The sequence below is a fragment of the Acanthochromis polyacanthus genome, chromosome 6 (genome assembly GCF_021347895.1).
Source record: "Acanthochromis polyacanthus isolate Apoly-LR-REF ecotype Palm Island chromosome 6, KAUST_Apoly_ChrSc, whole genome shotgun sequence".
Taxonomy (NCBI): Eukaryota; Metazoa; Chordata; class Actinopteri; family Pomacentridae; genus Acanthochromis; species Acanthochromis polyacanthus.
Genome location: NC_067118.1, coordinates 40,920,376 through 40,947,458, shown reverse-complemented (window position 1 = coordinate 40,947,458; position 27,083 = coordinate 40,920,376). Strand labels below are relative to the sequence as shown.

General features: G+C 39.0%; 2 protein-coding genes across 3 annotated transcripts in view; one reads left to right on the top strand and one right to left on the bottom strand.

The window, feature by feature from the left end:
• znf362b (zinc finger protein 362b) overlaps positions 1-4,580 on the bottom strand; it is a 16,933-nt gene extending 12,353 nt beyond the window's left edge. The window contains exon 1 of one of the 2 annotated variants that reach the window (XM_022219990.2): positions 4,140-4,580. The gene's annotated coding sequence lies outside the window, so the exon portion shown is untranslated. The remainder of the gene's footprint in view (positions 1-4,139) is intronic. The other variant, XM_022219989.2, reaches the window with a different exon arrangement.
• Positions 3,341-27,083, top strand: si:ch211-112c15.8 (tumor necrosis factor receptor superfamily member 1A). The gene is made up of 12 exons (XM_022219992.2): positions 3,341-3,675; positions 10,020-10,245; positions 12,617-12,704; positions 12,797-12,898; positions 13,158-13,280; positions 13,357-13,396; positions 14,143-14,234; positions 15,605-15,673; positions 15,917-16,084; positions 16,818-16,849; positions 17,105-17,207; positions 24,779-27,083. Exons 2-12 carry the CDS (start codon positions 10,231-10,233, stop codon positions 25,141-25,143), a joined length of 1,197 nt encoding a protein of 398 aa, XP_022075684.1. The 5' UTR covers positions 3,341-3,675; positions 10,020-10,230; the 3' UTR covers positions 25,144-27,083.

Here is a 27,083-nt window from a genome sequence, read left to right as displayed (position 1 = left end):
ACTTGTGATTATGCTGAATAAATTGACGATTTGTAATTTAAAATGTTTAGACAATTTACTGTCATTCATGAGGATATTTGAACATTTGTGGGCATCAGATGTAGCATTCAGCTCGATGGTTAATTCTTGACCTTGAAAACACAAAATCTTAACTCAAAGTCCATTTGCGAGACGTTCCCATTTTTCAAGCGCGTTGCACAGTCTTCCTTAGTATTACTCGACTAGAGTCTAACCGATGTAACACTGGGCTGATATTATTAGCCGATACTGGCCTTTCATGTATATATGTTGTTCAAAATGTACCAAAAACCAAACTTTTTAAAGAACCAAACAGAGAAAGAGATGCATGAACTCGTTTAGAAATTGTATCATCACATTTACACTACCGTTCAAAAGTTTGGGGTCATCCAGGCAATTTCTAGCCTAGCTGCGCTAGACCCAGGTCTGAAGACGCAAGGGTCTAGGAACTCTCGACAGGGAGGGAGGCGGGCTAAAAGGTTGTCTTTCAAATCACTCTGCAGCAATTGGGTAGGTATACAACCAATCAGCGCAACGAATAGGCTGACGTAGTTCCTAGAGCGCCAGAAAACAGAGGATGCGGGAGTTTGGTGAAGCCTTATTTATCTTTCTTATCTTATCCTTTGTTTATCTTTCAAGTTGAATTTTAGCTTCAAATCTTTAAGGGCTGTGGCCAAAGCTGAGTTGAAAGATAACTGTTTGTGCTCAGCCATCTTCTTGTCTATCCTTGTTTCTATGGTTGTTTCCAGTTGTTTCTGTCAGAATCGTCACGCCTCTGTCGTCACTTCGTTACGCCCGCCTTCTGACTCTACACTTCATGGTGATTCGTCGGCCAGTTTTAGGAGCATCCAACCTCGAGGCTTATGGAGGGTAACTAGACCCACCCTGGCAGAGAATTAAATTCGTTGCCGTGGGTTGTCTAGCGCGGCTAGGCTAGGCAATTCCATGTTTTCCATTAAAGCCACACTTTTATCCATGTGCTAACATAACTGAACAAGGGTTTTCTAATCATCAATGAGCCTTTCAACACCATTAGCTAACACAATGTAGCATTAGAACACAGGAGTGATGGTTGCTGGAAATGTTCCTCTGTACTCCTATGGAGATATTCCATTAAAAATCAGCCGTTTCCAGCTACAATTGTCATTTACCACATTAACAATGTCTAAACTGGATTTATCATTTATTTAATGGTACTTTCATTGACATTTCTAAGTGACCCCAAACTTCTGAACGCTACTGCAGCCTGTCCAGTTTAGTGCTGTGTGCAGCGTTATTCAGTGTATTTATGATAAGATGCTAACTAGTTTGTGAAATAAATTGCTGGAAAGTTAACAATGAGTCCATGATTTCCCCTTCTAATCATAAAACTAGCATATTTATACATGTAGGAATGGGCGATAAACACGTCATCGATAAGAAAACTGTTCGATAGTTTCCCTTAAAGGCCGGTGTTAAAGGGTCATCCAGTCTTCACTGATTCCAACCAGCACACAGCCAGCGTGACTTCTCCTCTGTCTAGTAAACTGTGATGTGTAGTAGGAGTGAGCTGCCACTCTCTGGTTAACCGGTTTTAAGTTAGGATAGGGAGGTAAGACTGTTTTTCTGCTACCAACTTTTGTTTGGTCAGGTCAGTCTTGCTCAACAGATTAGTGGGTTTTTGTTTGTCATTTTGTTTTTTTGCTCACTCTGAATTTAGGTTAAACTATTGCCACTGCTTTATGTTTCTGAGCTGCTTGGATCAGTGAAAGATGGCACTTCGAGTACCCCCAGGCTGGGTGTAACAAATGTGCTAGCTGCAAATCACCACAAAAACCATAACAAAAATGTAAAGTTCAGTTCTGTGAACAAACTCCGGCTCATTCACTACCCACCTCTTCACCCTAAATCACTCTCTCTCTACTTCCATGCAGGTCTCCTGCAGTGTGCTAGTCTGAGACCTCCCTAGAAGAATCCTGCATGCCTTCGGTAGACAAACTTTTTGGCCTAAAAACACCCACGACCCCATGAATCCCGTCACCTCCACATCACTCTACCGGAGGCCTGGTTCATCCTAGAAACAAGTAGGATGAAGTTTGACTCCTGTTGTTACAGGTTCCTACAAATCCTGTCTTACTATTTCTTTACATCTTAAAAAAAACACCTTTACTGTCACTGTTTCTATAGTTTTCAAACACTCTTTTTTTTTTTAATACATCCTTTAAAATAGTTTTGGAGTCGAACAGACTGAGTTTACCACACAAAATGACCAACAAATGGCTTTTTAAAACAGAAATTTCCTCCTTATTCACAGTTTTCCATTATTTGCACAGTCTGGAAATTCACTAAATCAATACATTTCAAAGTATTTGTTTTGGAAAACAGTATTTATTCTAATAACTTTTGTAACACGCTGCCACTACTACTAATACTATTACTGTAATATAGACTGGACATAATGTCGTATGTGTTACCCCATGCTTTTTGCAACGTAGTGGGGTATAAACAGCGGGCAATATAACACAAGAGGCTTTTAAATTCAGAATGTGTCTCATCATTCATTAGAATGAAACAGTTTCTGCAAATTTTGCTCCAACATATTAAATATGAGGTTTCTAATAGTACAACTGGACATTAATTTTTATGTTTAGTGATTTGGGCCAAATGATCAAGAATACATAAAACATTTTATTAGGATGGACTTTTCAGTTACATCTCCCAGCTCTCACATATATGTATATATACCTGTACTACCTGTCACAATCACTTTAAATCAAAGGTGTAAATACCGTTTATTGACCTTTAATATATTTATTATCTCTATAGATTTTAAAATTAGCAGTGTTCTGTTTGTGCAGCAAGTTTTTAAAGACTGAAATGTTGATGTTATTAACCTGTCTGTTTTGTGTTTTTGTTATTTTTTAGCTGCTGAATACTTTGAATTTCAGTCAGGATTAATAAAGTATCTATAAAGTATCTATCTGTTTTTACTCCCTAAAAATCAGCCCCTAAATCCAGTACTAGTCAGGCTCTATCCAAACAAACCATCCTGGCAAAATTTGAGATATTAAAAAAAAAAAAAAAAAACTCGTCACCTTGAATGTCAAATAAATAGTTAAAATTTAAAATTACTGATAAAGTAAGAGTTCTTCTGAGAATAAATGGAGCAGAGTAAAAACTTGCCATGTATTGTTTTTATAACTCAGTGTAATGAGGCCCGCGGCCAAAAGTGGCATCTTTAATAAAGCCATCTTTAAGAAATGTCATCCGGTAAAAACAGACCGGAGTCTGAGCCGGTCTGGAGCTGCTCTGCTCCTTTTGTCTGAATTCCCTGAAAATAAGTGGACGTCGCTTTAAAAAATTCACACCAACGCAATGAAGGAGGAAAAAAAACGAGAGAAACTTTCCCTTCTTTGACTTTTTCGGACATGTCTGCTGTCTGGCTGCGGATCTGGACGCGCACCGCCGGAGGATCGAGGCGGATTCGAGGCTCCCGGTGCGCCTCAGACATTCTCAGACAGTTTTCTTTAAAACATTTCCAGACAAAAGAGAAACAAAAATGGCAGCCTTATTTTTATAAGGCGGGACGCCATATTCTGCAGACCCCAAAATTTTTTAGGAGCATGAACGTGTTGTCGTGAGGAGGAGGAAACGCGGCCGCGGAGACGCAACACAAAGGTGTGTTTATCATGTCAAAGGCATGAAGGATTGTTTACGGCGAATTGCAGGTTTGAATAGCCCGGCCTCCCCACCTCTTAAAAAAACTGACACTTCCTACAACAACCATGCCCTGCACACACACACATACACACACACACACACGAGAAGGGAAAAAAAACTGCACGGAAACCGGAGCAGCTTCGCCTCATTACACCGATTAAAACAACCGAACCGATGCGTAAAGGTCAAAACAGAACCGGCGCACAAAGCCTCGTCTGCCCGGAGAGACGCCGTGCCATCTCCGACAAATTTCACTTTTACGGCTGCCTTTTTTTTCTCTCTCCTCCTCCTCCTTCCTCCACATTCTGTAACTTTTGGAGGACAGAAATTGCAATTTTGTGCACAATGCAAGCATCCGGGGGAATAGCGCAGAGCGGAGACGTGCACGGCGGCGAAAAGAGGGGAAAGACATGCACAAATACCTGGTGTCCTGCTTGCAGATATTGTCTTGCGAGAACAGCTATAATATAAAAGGTTGATGTTCTTTCTGCCTCCAGTCGGACCACCGCTTCCGGGTCGCTTTGTTCACTTCTGGGTGCTGCAGCTTCATGCAGACGCACAGACGGAGCGCAGGCGAGCGAACACTCAGCTCGATGCACGCTCGGATTTTTCAACCAGACGACCCACTTTGTTCGCGTTTAAGGGGCCAGATGAGGCAGATAACCGTGTTTCAGCTCCGCGTTTGTGGCTGGATTTAGCCAGAGTGATCCGCAAATGGCTGGAAGAAGGAACCGAGTGCGGAAATAGAAGCGAAATGTGAAATCCTCACCCAAGCACCGCGTTCACGCTGTTATTTATCACCAGTCTGCTGCTGATTTTACCCATCGAGGAAAACAATAATAATGCAGTTTTCAGAGTGTTGGACGGTGAAGCTGCTCCCATAATGTTTTAATCTGCGTGATGCATCACAAGCTGAGTTTATTGTGCAATCTCACTGCAAAGAAATGATCCAGTCTGGTAAATGTACTGGAATTAAAGGTTGTGATAACGTTACTGCACCAAATGTAATCAATATCGATGATTAATATGGAAAAACTGAAATTAGTTTTAATTCTTTAGCTTTATTTAACCAGGTAAGATTTATAAACATGTATAGGATTCTGAAAAAAAATCACTGAAAACAAGAATTTAATCGAGTAAACATCAACCAAGTCTTCCCCCCCCCCCCACTCCTCAGTATTTAGATTCTACCTGAACTCAGTTCAGTTTAAAAGTGAATGCATGTTGTATTTTAGTAACTTTAATGAGAAATATTACACTACAGACATGCTTCCCAGACTGATAAATGCTTAAAGTCTCCTAAAAAACTCTATGCACCCGCTCACAATAAACAAATATCAGTATTTAAGCCTAATTTATATTCTTTAGCTGTATTTAACCAGGTAAGATGCGTAAACATGAGTAGTTTTATCGGGAAAAAAATGCTAAAAACAATAAATTTGTTGAAGAAACATCGACTAAGGTTCTGTTTTTTCCAAAACCCAGACAGTGCTGAGGTTCTAACTGGACTCATTTCATCCTACAGCAGCTGTGTATCTCAGTATCTTCAAAGTGAAATCTAAACTGCCCAGTCTGATAAAGGTCGTGGAATTAAAAAAGAAAGCGTCCCAGTGATGTCAATGCACTGAATTCCATCATTAAAAATCAGCATCTGAACTTAGTTTTTATTCTTTAGCTTTATTTAACCAGCTAAGATGCATAAACGTGTGTAGGATTCTCGGAAAAAAAAATCACTACAAACAAGAAATTAATTAGCGAAACATCAACTAAGAGTCTTGTTGCCTTAAATTCATGGCAACATTTTCTATGTGAAGCGTCACATTGCAAAGAAACTACCCAGTCTGATGAATTTACTGGATTTAAAGTGTCCCAGAAACATTAATGCACACTTAAATGAACACAAAACAATATTTAACCTCCTCCTCAAATATAACTGACACATTTTATTAGGGTCAGTCTGATCCTCCAGAAAATGATTTCCACAGAAGTGTTTATTTGTTGAATACATAAATAAGCTCTTGATAATGAAACCTGACCTGACCTCTAGCGTCACCATCAGGCCAAACTTTAAATTAGAATTCATGTACCTTAAAAAGTTTTCATACAAAATCTCAAATTTACTGACAACGAAGAATAACATTCTTGCAAAAAAAAAAAAGCAAACATTCTAACAAAGACTAATAAACCCTGACTTAAAGCAGTTTTTAAAAATTGATAAACTAGCGCAGGTTTCTGAAATCTTAATGGAAAAACTAGAAATGAGTTGAAAATGCACCAAATGAAAACTAGAGAGCTTTCCAAAAGAACATGTCAGTGAGAAAACATTTAAAAACGGCAATAAAGCATTAAAAAAAGACGATGAGACTTCAGTAAAGATGGAGGATTAAAAGGAGTCATCAGAAGAGAAGTAAATTATTGTAGAACACACGTCTCAGATCAAAATCTTACGCTGCTAATAAACAACCCAGTCAAATAAAAGTGGTTCAGAGGGTCCATGTGTCATTAGATTCTTATTTACACAAAAATTTGCTGCAATTTTGCTGCAAATTATTGCTCAGGAGCAGCTGGAGGAACACGACCAAGAGCCCAAAACCTCCCAAGTCCCTAAATCCTGATCCCATTCAGCCTCTATTAGCCCGACCTGAAGGATCCGACAGCACAGACACCCACAGGGCTGGTCGTCACGCTGCTCTGACGACACAAGGGGGAAATACACGGTATTAGGGGTTTTAGTGAAGGAGATGATATCGATCAAACGCATGCTGCTCGATATAGAAAATCATCTCCAGATCTTATCTCTGTCCTCGTTACTCACCAGCCTGGTGCGTGCTATCTGTCGGTCACTGTTGATTTTATCTCTGCAAAGTGTTACTTCCCTTCTGCTGATGTGATTCCAGTGTTCAGAGCGGCTTGTGCATGTTTATTTCATTAAGAACCACTCTCAGGTCTTCAAGTGCAGTTTCTTTTAGTACAGTCACAACCTTAAAGCTGCTGTCCGGAGTTTCTGTTTGTTTTCAATTTATGTATCATTGTTTAACAAAGCTTAAATGTGTTAGTCTAGTTCGATACTATAATATAAAGTTAGTATAACGCGATATGAAAATTTATTCCTGAGCTCCGCCTTCCTCTCATAGACCCCCATGTTATTCCAAAAAGCGCCGGTCGCTGCCGACCAATCAAGTTCGAGCTTCAGCTTTGTCATGCTGTCAATCAACGGTTACGCGCACAGCAAGCAAGTCCATGCAGAGGTGGGCGAGCTACGCACTACGCAACCGCGCACACATTTGTTTTGCTTGTGGAGGAGAGAGCATCAGGGATCAGCAACTTCCAGAAAAGTTACCAATCCCACAGCTTGTCAGGCCAAGAGACTGCAGGATGTTTTTTTGGCTCGGGGTGCTCGCGTCGCTCCCCGACCACGGCCTCCATAGCCCGCCTGACGGCTTCGTTTAGATGCCCGACCTCTGGAGGAAGATGTTGGGGCGTCTGGGACATACTCTTCGTCAGAGGAGTCATGCAATTCTGAACTCTAGATAGAAATAAACAAACAATGTAACACATATACACGCGTAAATGCACTAAGTTTGATAAACAACGTCATCGAGAGGGATACACGAGTGTAATCACATATTGAAGCTTTACTCGTTCGTTCTAGCAGATTCATGTTATTTTGGTATTAGGACAAGTTAGACTCAATACAGTATTCTAACGTAATTCCTTTATTATTTACTAAATGTACTAAATGCAGAAGAGGGGAAAACAGCAAAACAGGCAAGATGCTGCAGCACTCCGGGCACTCCTCTCATGTACTTCGCGCGTGCACAAATAAAGGGGCGAAATCAGAGGGAGGGACCAACAGTGTTTTGGGAGACGCTGCGATTCAAACTCCGGACAGCAGCTTTAATACTACACAAATCCTAAAAAAAAAAGCCATTAAAAACTTCAAATTGATTGGTTCTAGGTGTGAACTAACCGTGACGTCACCCGTTGGTTTCAACGCCGAGAAAATGAAGCTCGGATTTTGCTACTTCCTGGTCGCCATTTTGGATTTTTTGGAGCCAGTGACATAAAAAGCGTCGTCAAACAGGCTGGACCGGAGAGCTACTAGGGGCAGGACCAGTCTATGGGCGGGCCAGACTGAAGCCCTAAAGGATCTGTCAATCATTCCAGACAAGACTGTCTATCAAGTATAGCCACGCCCCCTGGCTCTGCCAACTTTAACGATTTATTTAAAATTCAGTATTAATTTATTTTAAGATCGGCCACCTGATCTCTCATTTTGACCATGAAAACTAACGGGAAAAATCCTGAGCTGTAGAACATCAGTCTATCAAATTTTATTTTTCCTGTGATGAATTGGGGTCTATGGAGCAAAAGCTTTTTGGAGCCAACCCTAGTGGACGGCGGGATATTGCAAGTTTTTGACACTTCTGGATGGGCTTCATTTTTGGAGCCAGATGCTACGTCCATCTTTATATACAGTCTATGCTTGGTTCCATAAAAATAAGACATTTTGAGTATTGGGTCATTGTGGTGGAATTTAGTTTTGTTAGTTTTTCTTGTAAACAATAAGCAAAAAAAAAATATCATTTGCATTTGTTTGTGTCTCTCTAATGCAGCCACAAATTAGAAACACAAAAAAGATTTTTCCAGGATGATATTTTAGATTGTGTAAAATTTTAAGTGTGTCTGAAAACTTCTTTCCACCGCTGACCTGCACACAATATAATACCTCCAATAACTGCTGAGGATATTTATTATTTTTAAATGTATAGAGAGCTTTTTATGATGTGTGCTTTTTTATTTTATTTTTTGTAATTTATATTTATATATGGCTTTTATTCTAAGTCCAAGCGCTATATTGGAGTCGTGGAAATGGCAATAAACTCCATTATATTCTAAAAGTTTAGACATGAATTGGGGACTTTATGACCCTCTTAGTTACTCATTTATATCAATCCATCAGACTTTATGTATAAAGCACTTGTCATCCATCTATCCTCTATACACCGCTTTATCCTCATTAGGGTCATGGGGGGTGCTGGAGTCTATCCCAGCTGACTCGGGTGAAGGCAGGGGACACCCTGGACAGGTCACCAGTCTATCACAGGGCTACATATACAGACAAACAATCACACTCACATTCACACCTACGGACAATTTAGAGTAACCAATTAACCTCAGCATATTTTTGGACTGTGGGAGGAAGCCGGAGTACCCGGAGAAAACCCACGCATGCACAGGGAGAACATGCAAACTCCATGCAGAAAGATCCCAGGCCCACACAACACCCAAAATACAATAAAACTGTGCAAACCCCATTCCTACCCCAGCAGGAAATTTAGCATTAATGAAACTGAGGGACTGAGGAAATGTTCTAAACTAGGTAAATTACTAAAATAAAATAAAGATTTAAGTTGCCTTTTTTTGTCAGTGTGCATGAGAATATAATGAAATTCTGTAGGATTCCTGTAGGACTTGGTAGCACCAACTTTCAAGGCTCGATCAACCTCCGTTTCTGCAGAACAGCTTTAACTTGTTAACCCATTACTGTTTCCTGAAAAAGGCCTTTTTGTTTATATTTAGTTATTTTTGCAGTTTTGGGTCACCTTTTTTTAAAACCTCTTTCAGTTCCATCTCTTACCTTTGTATCATTTCAAGCTCTGCATTGGGCTTGAACTATTTGAATTTCAATTAAAAATGGAAAAAATTCTAAAACTTTGACTGGTAGCACACACACACACACACACACACACACACACACACACACACACACACACACACACACACACACACACACACACACACACACACACACACACACACACACACATATGTACAACATAACAGTGGAGCTTTACTGCTGTAAATGCGTGCTAACTGAAGTGTGTGTGTGTGTGTTCAGCAGACTTTCATGTTTGATTTCTTTAAATCACTCCTCAGATCAGAGATTATTGACTTTGACTATCACTCTCATCCAAATGTCTGTTTTTGGTTTCAGTCCTGCCGGTGCATTAAAGGACTAAATGATAATAATTTGCATCGAGGTCACTCATATTTCCTGCAGCGTGTCTGTCGTCCTCTCAGACTAACAAACCACCAGCAGCAACCTCTGCATCCGGCTCGTGACTTATTCCCTCGTGTGTCACTGTCCTGTCTGAACCACATCGTTATCTCACAGTTTCAGTGGAATTACAAGAAACATTCAGGTTCAGGAGCTCATTCTGACGTCGCCGCTAACAGTTGACTCTCACTCTGCGTGTGTGTGGGGAGGTGTGTGATCTCAGTGTGTTTCCTGTTTCTAGTCACACTTCTCTGAAGACTCCAAAGAACTGACAGCTCCGATCCGAACACCAGCTCCCATGAACGCAGCAGCCTTCCTGTCAGCAGCGACTGCTTTAATGAATCCTCCTGCTGGTGAATTTATTGGACTCCTCTCCTGCTTCCTCTAAATTTTTCCTCAAATGAGTGAAACTACCTGTAGCTGGTTGCGTCCTCACGGTCTGCTCTCCCAACATGCAGTTTGTCCTGGTGAGTAAATCAACTCACACGAGAGCCTTTGCACCAGAAAACATCTAAGCAAACGTGCAGAATCTGCAAGAAAAGCTCAGTTAAAGGAGTGAACAAGTGTTTATTCTGATATTTTTGAGTGGCCATGCTGTCATTTCATTTGTCAAAAAGTTCTCATTTAAGCTCAACATGTTGCTTCTGAATCAGCTGTTCGAGGCTGAGGTGCTGATGATCGGACACATTTTGTCAGTAGGAATCTCTGTCAGCGTCTTGCAGCTCTGATAAAGTCAAACAACGCATTCATTGCTGGTGTTATTGTTTGATCTGCAGGTTATTTCTCTGTTAGATGTTTGATCTGTAGAATGGCAGCAGCAGCTAAAAATGTCCATCACAAGTTCCCCGAGTCTGAGGGGACATCTTCAAACCCAAATACGTAAATTTTACTATCATAAAGGGCTAAAAAAAAAGAGGAAATACTGGTTAATTTTCTGTTGTTCCACTAATAGACTCTAAAACGTATACATGTAGACGTGTCTGCGCCCAGAAGACGCAAGAATTTGCTTCTAAATCAAATGAAGACGACTTAATAAACATAAAGTTGGAATAAACACAGCAGCAGAAGGACATAAGGCGCCTCCGTCGAATTTTATGCATCATTTCTATCCATAAGCGAGGTGCTTTAGGTGCAGCAGGTGGATGTGAAGCCCTTTGATGGCAAACTCTGAAGAAAACTCACAGCGTCTCTACTGGCACTGAGGGAACGCCTTTTTATGAACGCTTCTAATGATAATAGTAATAATTTAAATGTTAATAGTCCTCCGTCAAGGCTATGTTTTGTGCAACCGTCGCTTTTTGGCTTCCTTATCGGAATCAGAAACAGTTTTATTTCCAAGGAGGTTTTCTTTTTTAACGTATAAGGAGTCTGACTTGGTGTTTTAGTGCACAACAGTAACATAAACGCTACAGTAGCTAACACAATGTAGCATTAGAACACAGGAGTGATGGTTGCTGGAAATGTTCCTCTGTACCCCTATGGAGATATTCCATTAAACATTTACATTAACAATGTCTACACTGGATCTATCATTCATTTAATGTTATCTTTATTGAAAAAAAATGCTTTTCTTTCAAGAATAAGGACATTTCAGTGGCATAGATTTAAAAAGTCTGGAGACAGGAAGTGTTACAAGTCAAACAGGAAGCATTTAGGGATTATAACTCTTGAAAAAGTAAAAGAATTTCTTCCGGAGTGTAGAAATGTGCATTAACTTAGTTAGCTAACTTTTGCCACTGTCAAGAGAATATTTTTATCGTTGTCCTTTGATCAGACAGGGTTCTCTATCTGCTTGTACAACTACGTGGGAACTGTATTTCTCTTAATCTTGAGGTTAAACTGGACAAGTAGTAGTGTATTGTAGTGTTTTATTATCTGTTTATGCAACACTATCCACGCTGCCGTCCTCAGATCACATTACGCCGTGATGCAGAGAGAAGCTGGACTCACAAACGTCCTAAAAGTAATGATCTGATCTGGTTCATTCCTCATCAATAAGCATCAGGAAGGAGCTTCTAAAGTCCATCATGGACCCCGTCTGACCACTGACCAAAACTCTTTCCAGTTGTGGATGATATTTCCTTTACCTTCTGCGTGTTTTTACTGCAATATAAAGTCCTGCAGCTCAAAGTTGGCTAGAAAGAGACCTCAAAATGTAAAATGTCACACATTTAGAATTTATTTCCATCCATTTCCCCTATCTCATCTGCGTAAACACGATCTGCAGCTCAGTGGAAAAGCCCCAGAGCTTTTGTTATGTCACTGTTGCTTGCAGGTGAGTCATTTATAGCATCTTAGTTGCACCAAAAAAAATGCAGAAGTATTTGTTTTTAGCAGAATCCAGATAGTTTAGACTATTTTTGGCAACATCTCTAAAAGAGACATGCAGAATGAAGCGATTTTGATATCATCTCGTTAAGTTTTCCTGTTGAACGACAAGTTTACGGTTTCAGCAAAGAGCACAGAATATCTTGTCTTTTTACAAATTGTTCACTTTCAGCACTTTTTTAAATTAAGAAATACAGAATAAAGTGATTTTGGTGAGATGTCACGTTAATGAAGGGCTGTTTGAAATGAGAAAATCTGCCATTTTTCTGATTTTTCTGTCTGACTCTGCCTTGATGCTCTGAATTTATGGGACAGCTAAATAAAGTGAAAACTGAAACTAAATCAAAAACCTGTTTGATGTCAAAGGTGTAGGAAAATTACAAAGCAAAAAATAAATAAAAAAGTGCTCTGTGCGGTGACCTGATGACTAATATTAGACCAAGTTTGTGATGTGAAAATGTCAGACCTGTTGATGTGCGACCTCAATCAAAACCTCACATTTTGTTTCAGGCTTTCCCGCTGATACTTTCCATCGTTTCCCATCAGCAGAGTCACGCTGAGGCAGCCCAACGAACATTTCAGCAAGCGTGTGAACCTGGTAAGTCATTTACAGAAACAACAAAAGCATCTCTGGCATTTACTTACACTGGAACCATCACGCTAACTCATCACGTTTCTCCTCTTTCCCAGGATATTTTTTAAATAAAACCAAATGTGACAAATGTCGGAACGGCACTTACACAGCAATAAAAAACCGTAGGCCGAGCTGTTTGAAGTGTTCGTTTTGTAAGCGTAAGTATCAGATATCACTGAATATTGTGTGATATAAACATATGACATTTTCCTGTTGTTTAAATATCTAAAGTACAACACTGTCTCTGGAAGTTACCATTACATCAACCTCTTGTCATGATGCTTTTATTGTGAAAGTCTCTTCCTGGGGTTATCTCGTTATTATGTGTCACTCTCATATTGCAGATTTTCTTGCATCCATGTGCGTTCATGCTACAGGCTGAGACATAAACACCGTGTTTTGCTTCCCTCCTGACAGATTATGAGATTGAAACAAGTCCTTGCTTGTTTAATAGCGAGGTGAAGTGTGGCTGTAAAGAGAATTACTACCGTTCCAATGAGACTGGAGACTGTGAGAGATGCTCCTGTGAAGACTGCATCAGTAAGTGAAGTGAAATCGAGTCGAGTCTAATTTAATGTAACTTTATTCAATAAAAACATCCTCTTATGTTTTTCAGATAAAAGTCCTGACTACAAGACGTGCCGGCCCTGCGAAATGTGAGACAAAACCTTCAGTTTTTCTTTTTTGTGACAGATTGACACAGAATTACAAATGAAATCAGAAATGATTCCACCTGCCTACTGTAGTGACAGCTCTTAATACGTGTAAATACGCTTTTTTTTTTTTGAACATACAGATAAAAGCTGGTGCACTGAAAGTGTTTGAGGAAATTTCTGTGAGGTTGAAAACAAAGCTTGAACAATTTATCTGCAAATTTGTTGACATAAAATGGATCTGTAACAGCTGATAATCGATTGTTTCGGTAGTTTAATTTGACTATTTGTTTACTCTGACTCCTCAGATGCCACAATATGCTGGTTTGTGCCTTTTGTTGTTTTTATTTTATTGCTTTTACTACATTAAGTTGCTGATTTTTCTTTCAAAAACAACACATATTCGATGTCAGTTCCTCAGTTTTGCCCTCATGGCCTCTTCAATAGTTTCAGGTTGCAGAAATCATTCGTTCTAACTATATTGCCAATTAAAGGTCCCTAATCTAAGCTTACTAAATGTGTTTAAATGATTGTCTGAAGCTAATACATGTCTGTCCAGGCAGAAACAAAAAGGAAATTTTGTATTTAAAAGGTGAATGTTCAAAGATATCCACTTAATCTGACAAATTCAGGTCGTTGAACCCTCATATTAGCTTTGGATAAACTTTGAAATGCAGTTTAACAAAGAAAAAAGTCACAGATTTTGCCACTGAGGATGACTGGTGTCTATTTTGTTTTGTGCTTTTCAGAAAGGAGTGTCGGAAAAATCCAGAATGTCTAAAGATATGCTCTATTGCCAGTCCTGTAAATGCTACATATCCATCTACAACAACAAGAAATCGTAAGTGGACCCTTCAGGGTATTTATGTGTATATTTGTCTGTAAATATGATCAGACCTTCATCTGGGTTACAATTACAAACAAACCTGATCAATGCTAACTAATACCAGACAAATTGTGTTGTTTTTGTTCATACATTGTTAATACATTGCTGAAACATTCACAGTGTAGATTGGAGAAATCCGTTACTGTATGTTTTAGGCCTGATCTGCTTGTTACCATCAAGATAAAAATAAATGTCCAAGTTTGTGGTTCTTTGGAAAAATGTCAAAGCGGTTGTTTTGAAGCGATGCAGCAGGACAATGACCCCAAACGTTCAAATAAATCTACCACAAAACGACTCAAAACTGAAGAAATGCAACTGTGAATTACCCCAAACAGAGGTTTTTGCAGAAGGTGAAGGTGTTCTTTAAGGATAAATGTTGTGCAGACTTGATCTGCAGCCACTAAAATGATCTGATGGAAGATTAAAAAAAACAACAAAAACGAGACAAATTCTTACAAAAATGAGACACACAACGACAAAAGTCAGACAAAACTAGAAAAAAACAACAAAATATTACAAAAATGAGACACAAAACTACAAGGACGAGAAACAAATGAGACAAACGACACGAAACAAAACCAAAAAAAGATACAAAAAAGTTACAAAAGGCCAAAAAAATGGACAAACAACAAAAATGAGACAAAAAATGACAAAAGTAAGAAACAAAAAATAGTCAAATAACATAAGGAAGACAAAAAAACAAAACGACAAAAACGATACACAAAACAACGAATAAAGCAAAACACAAAATGACAAAAAAAGACAAAAAACACAAGCGAGACAAAAAGGAAACACAAAATGACAAAAACAAGAAACAAAACAACAAAAACACAAACAACGTCGGACAAACGCTGAAAGTCAGACAAAAAATGACGAAAATAAGACAAACAATCCAAAAATGAGGCAAAAAAATGACAAATGATTTATGATCAAAATTACAAAAAAAGGACAAAAAGCAACAAAAAGAAGAGAAAATATTAGCCAAAAAAAACGAGACATAAAACGACAAAATAATCCAGTATTTCACTTTAAGATAAAAACAACTTGTCATGGTCTGGAAATTATTTTAAATTTATAGTTTTACTAATTTACAATCTGCAGTTAATGTCTTCTCTGGAATTTTTACACTTTGATTGGACCCTCTGGAGGACCGCTTTTGGCCCGCGGGCCTCATGTTGGACACCCCTGTTTTACACATTTTTTCACCAACACCATGAATGAGTTGTGTGTTCATGAAAGCATAAATGTTTTTCTGCTATTGTGTGGTAACATGAGGCCCAAAATCAAGTCATTTTCTTGATAATGTGTATGATTTCTGTCTCCAGCTCCAGCTTCGTCCACCAGACCCTCGGCTTCAAACGGAACGACAACCCCGGATATGAAGAAACTTACACGTAAGTGTAGCTCCAACTTCGAATTTTTTACCAAGAAATCTGACTAGAATAAATCACTGCTGGCTGTCTTTATTGTTTACGTTCATGACTCAGTGGTGAAATTTGCTTTACTGCGGTATTAGCGTTTTTTGCAGCTTCATAGTTCCCCTTTTTTTCCCTGTGTTTTCCTCGGAATATGATTTGGCTCAGTACACTAGAAGTGAGGATGTATTTAATGATGACTGCGTGTTTTTGTGTTTGCAGCAGAGAACCAGATGAGCTGGGTTTTTCTGGTGGTGGTCAGCGTCCTGTTTCTGCTGCTCTTTTGGCTCATGCTGCTCTACACCAGGAACCTGTTCAGATATTCAGAAAGCTGTCCTTGCTGGGGCGAAAGCAAAGATGTGGAGCTGTCCGATGGCCCCGCAGCAAACGGTAACCAGCGACCGAATGTAGCTAAGTGTATCTACTCAGGTGGTGTAGTTACGGACACATTTTAGAGAGTTTTTTTTTTTTACATTTATGCAGCTTTTACTTCCCCCACATTTATTTGACAGCTTTAGCTAAACATTTTTAATTCATATTTTACAAAAAATTATGCATAAAACTGTCAAGTAGTACATCTACTATTATAATACATAATAATCCAACTTACTTTGAACAGTTAAGTACATGTTGTTGTTTTTTACATTATAATATCGCAGTTTTTAAAAAAGATAATGACTATTTTCTTCCCTCGCTGTCACATTTTGCCTCGTGAAAGGAAGAAACTGCTTTCTTCCCCGCAGTGAAAAATAAAAAACTGATCAAAAATATATGAAAGTTTTGAAGTGAGCTGTAAAGAGAAGGAACTCTCTTAAACTTAAAAATGAAAAGAAAGAGTTAAAAAAAATGTTCTTGCTAATATCTCAGAAAACCTGTTTAGATTGGAGAAAATGAGGCCATCATGATATTATTTATGATGCAAACACTGTCAATAACAAGAACAGCGACTATCGGCATTTGTGATTTGGTAGTTACACATTTAGACATTTATTTACGATCTCACACACACAGTTTAACAGAAATGTAATGTGATTTTAAAAAATTGAATTCTTTACATGTGCTTTCTTGACTGAACGCTGACAAGCAGGAAGGTCACTGATAACATCTGTTTTCCTCCTACCAGAACAACAGCATCATCGAGGCCCAACCACGCTGGTTTGTACTCAACTTCTTGTACTTTGTGTTCTCTTCTGATAGCGATCTAGACCAAAGCAGTGCTGTAGGTGGCCAATGAGAAGGTCTCGTTAAAAAGCGAAATGCAAGAATACGCCTAAAGGTCAATGAGAGCGTAGATGAAGTATTGATAATAATTTGTAGTTACGCTAAACTGACTTCTCATAAATCATCAAGACACTTTGCTGGTGTTTGACTCTGACATTTTAATTCCACTTTCTGGTTTGTTCTCTCTAGACATGGGAGGAAACTCCCATGATACCTGTCAATCAGACTCCACCCATATCGGATTCAGATTCTGCCCCTGTCAGCCCTCCACCTCCAGGCAGCGACCTTCCAGGTGAGATCCTCTATTTGATCTCCAGCTATGATGAACTTGCTAGTTTGGACTTTGTATAATATGTTAGTTTGTCTTCCACAGCTGATTGCCACATTCATGAAACTATTCACAAGTATTCTAACACACTCGAGACAAAGAAAATGAAAAGAGTCTTCGGTCTGCTTGTGGGTTTATTACATCTACGATGCAAGCAAACAGAGCTGGTCTAGAGAGCAACTAAGCATCATGACAGGATGCCTTTGTTTCAGTAAAACTCCTGCATCGTAGACCAACCAGTGTGACCAACTGCAAATTCACACCTCATTCAGTCTAAACTCAACAAAAATATAAATGCAACACTTTTGTTTTTGCTGCCATTTTTTATGAGATGAACTCAAAGTTCTCAAACTTTTTCCACATACACAATATCACCATTTCTCTCAAATATTGTTCACAAATCTGTCTAAATCTGTGATAGTGAGCACTTCTCCTTTGCTGAGATAATCCATCCCACCTCACAGGTGTTGGATATTGGCGGGAACTGGTACATGCTGTCGTATACGCCGATCCAGAGCATCCCAAACATGCTCAGTGGGTGACATGTCCGGTGTTGAGTGTACATTCAGCCAGCTGATCTTCCATCCTGAACATCGTCACCTTACCCTACGTCTTCTGAGCAGGCGAAATGACGCACATGAGCCTCACAAAGCTATCCATAAATGATTACATATTTCTACATTTGACGGTATTTTTCCGACACCTTGCATCACCGGTGTAGGCGGTAGATCACTAATAAATGGAAACTCAAAATGCCTTTTATCGACCATAACATTCTGCATACATATCAGGTACATGCATGTGTAAGATATTAGGGCATTTTTGTTCATCAGCAGAGGCTGCACTGTACTGCACTGTTAAAAAATACAGTAGCATCTTAAACTAGGCTTAAAGGGCTTAGCATTAATTGGTGCTGATAACATGACAACGATGTGCACTATTTTATGAGGTCAGAGGTCGTCCCATTACAGGGAGTACTTGACTTAAGTTGGAATTCCGTTCCTACGGATTGACGTATTTTCGCTATAAATCGTAACTTCAGCGAAAATGTAAACAAAGCCATTACGTACATCACGATATCGATCAGTTCTTCGAAATAGTCAGAAATAACGACTTTCATGCATGCATGAGTCATTTTGTAAGGAGATAACAGAATATGTTGCACTGTTTGTACAACTTGAGCGTTTCGTTATATCTAATTTCACTTCCATGGAGACGGCTACTGTTGAGCATGGTGGTGGCAGTATTATACTCTGGGGTTGTTTTGGTGCCAGAGGAACTGGTGCTTTAGACAAAGTTAAAGAAGTAATGAAAAAGGAGGAGGATGAACTCCGCCTGCCATCAGGCAGAATGTTGAATCCTGGATGCAGTTGGGTTTTTCAACAAGACAATGAGCCCAAGCAGAAATGCATCACGGCAGTTCTTCGAAAAAGTCATGGATACCAATGAATTTCATGCATGTACGAGTCATTTTAGAAGAAAACAGAATATGTTGCACTGTTTTTTTGTTTTTTTACAATTTGGCCAATTTTCGTCAGTGTTTCGCCCTGTTCCGAGCGTTTTATTCTATCTAACTTCACTTCCATGGAGATGGCTTTCATTTTCTTCCAAGCATCAGAAGAGTCTGACTTACGCTTGGGAGCCATAATGAAGGGCGTAAAGTTAGCGAATGTCGGACAATCCAAGGTGGCCTACAACCAGCGGATGTAAACAAAGCCATCATATAGTGCCATGTGACGATGTATTCGTCAGCTCCACTCTAAGTTCCATGTAACCAGTTACGACGTAACGATGAAACGCCGTAGGTCGAGGACATCGTACAACGAGGACTTCCTGTATAACATTTCTGGTAATGCAATACCTTAATTGCCTTAAATAGAGTGAGAGGAGGAAAGGGTTATTAGATCAGTACTCTTTTAAGTAAGACTGCAATAGAATCATTGCTGCTGCAGTTTCTGTGCCAGGTTCTTATTTTTCATGAGACATTTTGCTTCATGAAAGCAAAAAACTACCTCTCCACAATTTAAAAAGATGAGTCACTGGCCTAAAATAGACTTTATGTGACCTGGAACTTGACTTGGCGTAAAGAGAGGAATCCAACTTAAACTCAAGAAATAGAAGGAAGAGTAAGGAATAAATTTTGTTGTTAGTATTTCAGCAAACTTGTTTAGGTAGACTGGAGACAAGTGATACAAAATACTATGCTGTCATGATATTATATATAATGTAAACATGTTGGTGGTTTAAAAAAAATCATTCAAAGTCCTGTTCCAAAGTTTGAGATAGTGGATGTTTATTGGTTTCCTGCTCTACAGTGAGCAACAGAAACTAAAACTTTGAAAGTAAATCAACTGTGTACATTGGGAGCATTTTACAGTAAAGGTCAAAAGGTGGGCAGGAGATAGCATTTAATGCAAAAGTCATCAGTGGGTGAACAAAAGTTTACATACATCTGTAGAGACAGCGTTTATCATGGCAGTCTTAAGTTAAGTTGACTCCTATGACTCACATCTTTGTCACAAACAACAATCATGCATTTTGATTCTTTCGTAAATTTATTATAGGTCTGCTGCAAACATGGAACAATCTGCTGGGTCCAAAATATATATATACACCAACCTGAATTTTCTCTGAACTTGTCATGAGTGATTTAGATTGACTGCAGCTGCTGACTCCTCTGAGCCAGTTTTAATCGGGTCCAACGCAATGAAGATTTGAAAAAGCAAATCATTGATTTGAAAGTAATGTGGAGTCATTTTAAAGCAACTATAGATCCCCAAATCATCTGTATAAGGGCAACGTTCATGGTGTAGTTGAGTCACTGGAAGAAAACATGAACTAATACACCCCCTGTCAAAAGTTTTGAGACACTTTCTCATTCAAATAAATTGGAACCCGTCTCAAAACTTTTGACAGGGGGTGTACTTACTGGTTTGAGACAATTGGCCAGGATGTTCAGAGGTCAACCACGAATCTCTGAAAAGTAGTTCAGCAATGAATTAGAAACTGCTGGTGTATTTTATACCTCCGTAAACTTAAAGGCCACCATGCAAGAAGGAAGCTATTAATGTCGAAGGAACACCTTAAAGTTTGACTGAAGTTTGCTGCTGATTCCACGGGCAAATGAAAGGCCTTGTGGAGGTAAATTCAGTGGTCAGATGAAGCAGAAACAAAGATGAAAAATATGTTCAGAGGAAAGAAGTTGAAGTAAACCCCCAAAATACCAAACCTACTGCTGAGCACAGTGGCGGCAGTATCATGCTCTCTGGCTGTTTTGGTGCCAGAGGAACTGGTGCTTTAGATAAACTAAAAGGAATAATGAAAAAGGAGGAGGATTAACTCCACCTTTTATCAGCCAGAATGTTGAGTTCTGGATGCAGTTTGGGTGTTTCAACAAGACAGTGAGCCCAAGTATGCCTCAAAAAGTGGTCGAGAAATGACTAAATCAGGCTAGAATTAAGGTTTCAGACTCATTTCCTCAAGGTCCCATCAAGAATGTGTGGATTGTGATGAAGAAACATGCCATTAGATTTGGATGAAGTGCACAGATTCAGTCGAGAGGGGATGAAAGATAAAACATTTCACTAAACATTAGCATTTTTTGTTTGTACAGTTTTGACCCATCAGATTTTCAGAAGATTTTTGAAAGAATCAAAATGCATGATTGTTTTTTGTGACAGACGTGTTTCAGTCATAGAAAATTTGAGTTGTTTGATGACCAGATGAAAGATTGACCATATTAGGGGGATAGGAAACTCTGCAGACGTTCTTGATCATTTCACATATAGATTTAAATCTCTGACGCTTAGCAACGCTGAAACAAAGAACATCTCTTCCTAATCTGCAGCAGGTATGCATTGGTTAAATGAAGATTCCTCCTCACACGGAAAGCCTACATTAAAAAAAAACACATACCGATGGCAAAACACCATGGGTTTTGTGGAAGATATATTGATTAAAAAGTACGTAAAGATAAGATAAAATCGTTCCGTGGAATAGTTTGCTCAAAGGTCTGAGGACAGATCTGACACATACTGGTCTTTTTGGGGCACAAAAAAAAGTAAAAAGCAACACAAACTCAAGATAAGTGCTTGACATTGCTCGGACACTTTACTACAATATCACAAAATTAGTTTCCTTCTGACCAACGTGATGTGATGCTTCACACCACACCGCATCTATCGAGAAACTGTTTTATCTCAGAGACATAAAGATGGATAAATTTACCTCTCTTTCTTTTCACATTAAAAAACAAACCCGTGAGACTCGAAACTTTGTGATAGTTTTTCAAAAAAAAAGCTACAGGATATGAAAGACTCGCTTCAGATGCGAAAAGATGTAAATGATAACTAGTGGCAAAGGAAGTGTTTCACATGAATTTCATCAGAAGGTGTTTAAGTTTGTTCTCATAATAGATATGCAACATATGAAGCAACGTTCGCTGTTTTTAACAGGATTTATTTGAACAATTTACTGTTATTTTACAGATTTTTCCAGTTCTGTTAAAAACAAACGATAACTGGAGAAATTGCAGAAAAAGAGAGTTAGATTTCGTATGAACCCCATCAAAAAATCAAATAATTTTGGAAATAATTAGTTCTTTTACAATGTTTAACCATGAAATTACACTTTACCACCATTTATGCAGATTTTTTTTTACAGACATTTCTTTGTTAATCATTTGCAGTTGCATTAAATTACGGATAATATCTGTTAGAATGACAAGAAAAAAGTATTAATAGACATCCTGACTGTAAAAGAAGCATATATTCCCCATCAAAAATTACACAGGTTGTACTTAAAACTGCAAAAGAAAAACAATTTTACAGATACTTGATGTTATTTTCGCAGATTTTTCTTTTTTTTTTTTTAACAAAGCTGCATTCTGTCCCATTATAATGTATTCTTTCTTCCATAGTTTCATCTTTTTAAACAGCTTTTTGTTTCTTGTTGGGGTTTTTTTTCTTCACTGAAATAAAATCAGAGAAAAGTATTCACCTTGAATGAAAAAGCCAAGAACTTCAACAAACCAGAAACATGAGCATTGGCTTTATTTTTTGCTTTATTTGCATTTTAAAGTGTCTCAGACTGTTTTCTAAAGGATTCAGCGTCTTTCATCACACGAGAAACTTCAGTAGAGCGACTGTAAGTTTGTCACAGACCGCAAAACTTCACAAAAAATAATCACATTTTAGGAAACGTAAAGGCAACACCTTCCCTCTCTGACTCCTGCGTGCTGTGGTGTTTCATCTCACTGTTCTCACCTTGTCACCTCTACTTCTTCAGCACGCCTTTTATCACCCATCACTTCTGCATGCGGGGGTGGAAACTACGACACAAGACGCCTTCACTTTGTCCTGTCAGCATTTTGACATTAGGGGGAATCAGATAATGAACGTGTGTCCCTGTCGACTGCGAATGATTTGCATCTTTTTATATCTTTATCCCATATTTTGTTAGATTTGCATTCAATTTGCATCCATGTAGCAGTTTTAAATACTGTAGAATATGTGCAATCTTAAGATCACACATTGTACAAGAGCTAGTTGATGTTTTTGATGTGGAAATTACACGGAATTTTGGCCTTTTATTTAAATTTAGCATTTCCGTTTACATTTATTTTGCTCTAAATGCATCTCCAGCTTACAGCAGCAGCATTATGGCATCAGTGTGGGCTTTCAGCTCAGTCATAAATGCCAGACACAACATCCTGGCCTCACCGGTGACATTAAGTACAGTTGTGTTGAAAGGTTTCCAAAACACTTGAATCAGAGACACGTTGTCATGTTGCTGTTGGCACTGCGGGGGAAATCCTTTTTTTTTTTTTTTCAAGCTGAAGATGGTGTTTGTCTGATTGGTTGTTATCATTTATTTTATGCTGGGGGATTTCATCAGACCAGACAGTCACGTAGTAACAAACCTGTAAGTCAAATAGTGTGCGTTTCCTTTTATGTGGTGGGTTGGTTAACCCTTCGATGCATAAGTGGGCCAAAAATTACTCAGTGCTTTTACTTTTACTTCTCGTCATTTCATTTTCCAGCTGTTCCTCAAAAAACACGTCTTTGATATCATTCCTTTTACATCTCTAAGTTACCTTTTATACTTTTAAAGAAATTGTAATAAGCTATTTATCACTGAAAATATCGTGTAAGAGGTGATGGAGGGCCGGAGAGCAGCAACAACAAGAGGAAAAGAGTGGCAAGATGTCTTTCTTCTATTGCTGTTTTGTGTAATAGTGTTCTTTATAAATGATCGAATATTCAAAATCTGATATGAAGTGAAAAATAAGCATGTTTCAAACATTAAATCACTCGTGTGTTGACAAAAATATAACACAAACAAGAATTCAAGTTGTTGTTTTTAACCGAAGTGACAAAAATGGCATAAAAACACACTGATTCCATTTATGGAAGAGCATAGGGTGCAATTTATGTTCGGTTTCACACTTTTCCTTGTTTCTTGCGCTCTGATTTCCAATTGTTATTTTGTAATTTCTTCTGAAAACCACCACCTTGAACCTTTTTGCATTTCTGCACCGCCTGCTTCTCCACCTCCATGTCTTCCTCCTCCTCCTCCTCCTCCTCCTGTTTGGAAATCATCTTCCTCCTCATCCTTTTCACCTCCCATATTTTCTTCTGCTGTTTTTTTTTAAACTGAACACAGAAGAAGGGTAGGGGTCTTCTGAGTGACTGTGATCCTCTTCACTGGATGACGGTTCCCACAAGTCCCTTCTAAGGGTTAATCATAAGGCTGCTGGGTGTTTTAGAGTCAGATTTTAACTTATTTTTGCTTAAAAAGACTGCTATCCTGACATAATCTAGTCAAATTCTTCCACATATTTCTGGAAGAGCTTTAGTTTAACCTAAATCTGTCTATCAGTGAGTTTCTAGCATAGACTGTATATATAGTGGACGTAGCATCTGGCTCCAGAATTGAAGCCAACCCGGAAGTGTCAAAAACTTGCAATATCACGCCGTCCGCTAGGGTTGGCTCCAAAAAGCTTTTTCTCCATAGACCCCAATTCATCACCGGAAAAAATAAAATTTGACAGACTGATTTTCTACAGCTCAGGATTTTTTCCCCGTTAGTTTTCATGGTCAAAATGAGAGATCAGGTGGCCGATCTTAAAATAAATCAATACTGAATTTTAAATAAATCGTTAAAGTTGGCGGAGTCAGGGGGCATGGCTATACTTGATGGACAGCAACAGAAGCCTCTGCGGTAAAACGTGGGCGGGATAAGAGAGTCCTCAGCCAATCCTGTCCCTAGTTGCTCTCCGGTCCAGCCTGTTTGATGACGCTTTTTACGTCACTGGCTCCAAAAAATCCAAAACAGCGACCAGGAAGTAGCAAAATCCGGGCTTCATTTTCTCGGCGTTGAAACCAACGGGTGACATCACGGTTAGTTCACGCCTGGTTTCTAGCAACTTGAGACAATCAAAAGCACAAAGCAAAAGCATTTTCTGAACAGACAGCAATCTCTTTCGTATTTGTAGATCTACTGTCCCCTGATTGTCTGTGATTCTCTCCCTGCAGTTGCCCGACCAGACGAGCACTCTGACCGCTGGCCAGCCGTCGTCCTCTACGCCATCATCCAGGAGGTGCCCCTGCGTAGGTGGAAGGAGTTCCTGCGTCGACTCTCGGTGGCCGACCAGCAGCTGGAGCGAGTGGAGCTGGAGGCCGGTTTGGGTCTGGACTCCATGGAGAGGCAGTACCAGATGCTGAAGCTGTGGAGCCAGCACTCCACCGCCAGCCTCGGTGACGTTTTCTCCGCCTTACGCCACATGCATTTATCCGGCTGCGCCCAGCTGCTGCAGGAACACCTGGACAGGCTGCAGTGGAGACCCGATGCCAGGCAGAGTCACTCAGGTGGTGGTTTGAACGGAGCCATGCACACCTGAAGCTGTAGAGAGACACAAGTATGACGCTGTAGATGGAGATTCTTTAACCAAGAACACCGGTGCATAAAACTGGAGACCTCAAGTTTCTGGAGAAGACATTACTGATGGTGGCTCCTACAGAAAACTGCAATAATGCCTTAAATGACCCATGGTGATAAATACAAATGTAGATGAAGATCTTGATGCTATGACAAATCAAGTCTTTTTTCTTAACAGTTTGACATCATCACATGGACTCCAGCTACACGTATTATATGTATTCTCCTGATAAAATCCAAAAAAACCCAAAAACTTTGCAGAACTGGAAGTCGGGTAATCCCTTTGCTTCCTCTAATGCGGCAACAGAATGAAGCCTCTGAATTTTCACACAGTACTCTAGTAATCTGCTGTATGTGGAGAAAATTAATTTCAAAAACAATTGAGGGTAATTCCCTTCCATCAAACAAAGCCTTGCTGTTAAAACGCCCTTTGTGTACACCACTAAACCTCCAGCTTGTTGTGTGGCGTCTCTTAAAGGCCAACCATGGAGGCCTGCGGTTTCACAACAGAGCTGCAATGTAAATATGCGTGTGAAAGGTTAGAAAGGAAGTGACACTTCCTTGATGAAAGGTGCAACTTAGTTTACCTCCAGGAATCAAGTATTTTTTAATAATTATTTTATAAGCAATGACTTGTTTCAGTTTGAATATTTAAACTGTGTGAACATTTTGTGTACATCTGTGATGTTTGAGACTCGACTGACGTGAAGGTCTGGTACAGCAGCTCAGCCGCTGCTTCTCGCTGTGCACCCTCGCAAAGGAAGAAAGATGAAATCCCCAAAGGACGTCAGATTTTCAATTTCCTGCAAGTGAACGGTGTCAGTGTGCAGCATGTTGGGTTTTTCCTCACCACACATATTCCATTCAAACTGATGGTTTTCTCTTGTGGTGTTTGGGTATCTCACTTTGAGAGTTTTTGTGTGGCAGTTTGGTTTACTGGCAGTAAAGGACTTGGACTTTCCAATTTAAGGAGTTCAGCAGTGAATGTTTAAATCCTTATCTAGGTCATTTGGCCTCAAGGTAAAGGTACGGATGTGTGTATTTTACAGGTGGGTCAATCTATAACTGAGGGACTTTTGAAGTCTATAGGATATATCTTGCATACATTTTTTTAAGTAAAAAAAACTAATGTTTTTATGTTCATTATGATCATGTCTTTACAAATTCCATAATTGTTTATTATGGAAACAATCACTTGTTAATAAAAAATGACTGGATATCACTAAAATATCAACTAAATAACCATCTGAATTTAATACCAACCACCTTCTAATGAGCTAAACAATTATAAAATGAGCTGATTCAGAAATAGCTTTGATTGTTTTCTTTTTATTAAGTTGAGATAATCATGACAGGTAATATATCAAATTTTATATGGAAGATAACAAATTGTATCTGTGTCTGAGAAATCCCTTTCATCTAAGTTCCCCGTTCCAAAAACACCTCTCCAGGAAGTGTGTTAATTCCAGATCACATGACCTGCTCCTCATGATGTCATTTCCTGAAGAAAAGACTGGCCAGACTCCAAGGCTATCTGAGTTATTTAATATAAAGTAGTGAACAGGTTTACTACAATATCTTTAGAAATAACTTAAATTTCAGTTTTACTCAATTATATGTATAATATTTAGAAGAATCATTCTGTAAAATGCCATGTGGTGTTTGGTTACAGGCGGCCATGTTGATTTTAGGCTGAAAACAGCAAAAATGTCAACTATGATATAACAAGTCCCGCAATTATAGATTGACCCAAGTGTCATTTTTCTGAAACTATTTATGGATTTCTGCATATTTTATTACAGAGCTGAATGTGTGAATTATCTGCTAGATGTAGGATTTTCATCCTTACTTGTCACCTTTGGTACACATGTAATGTAATAAAGTACCTGAGTCAAAATGTGA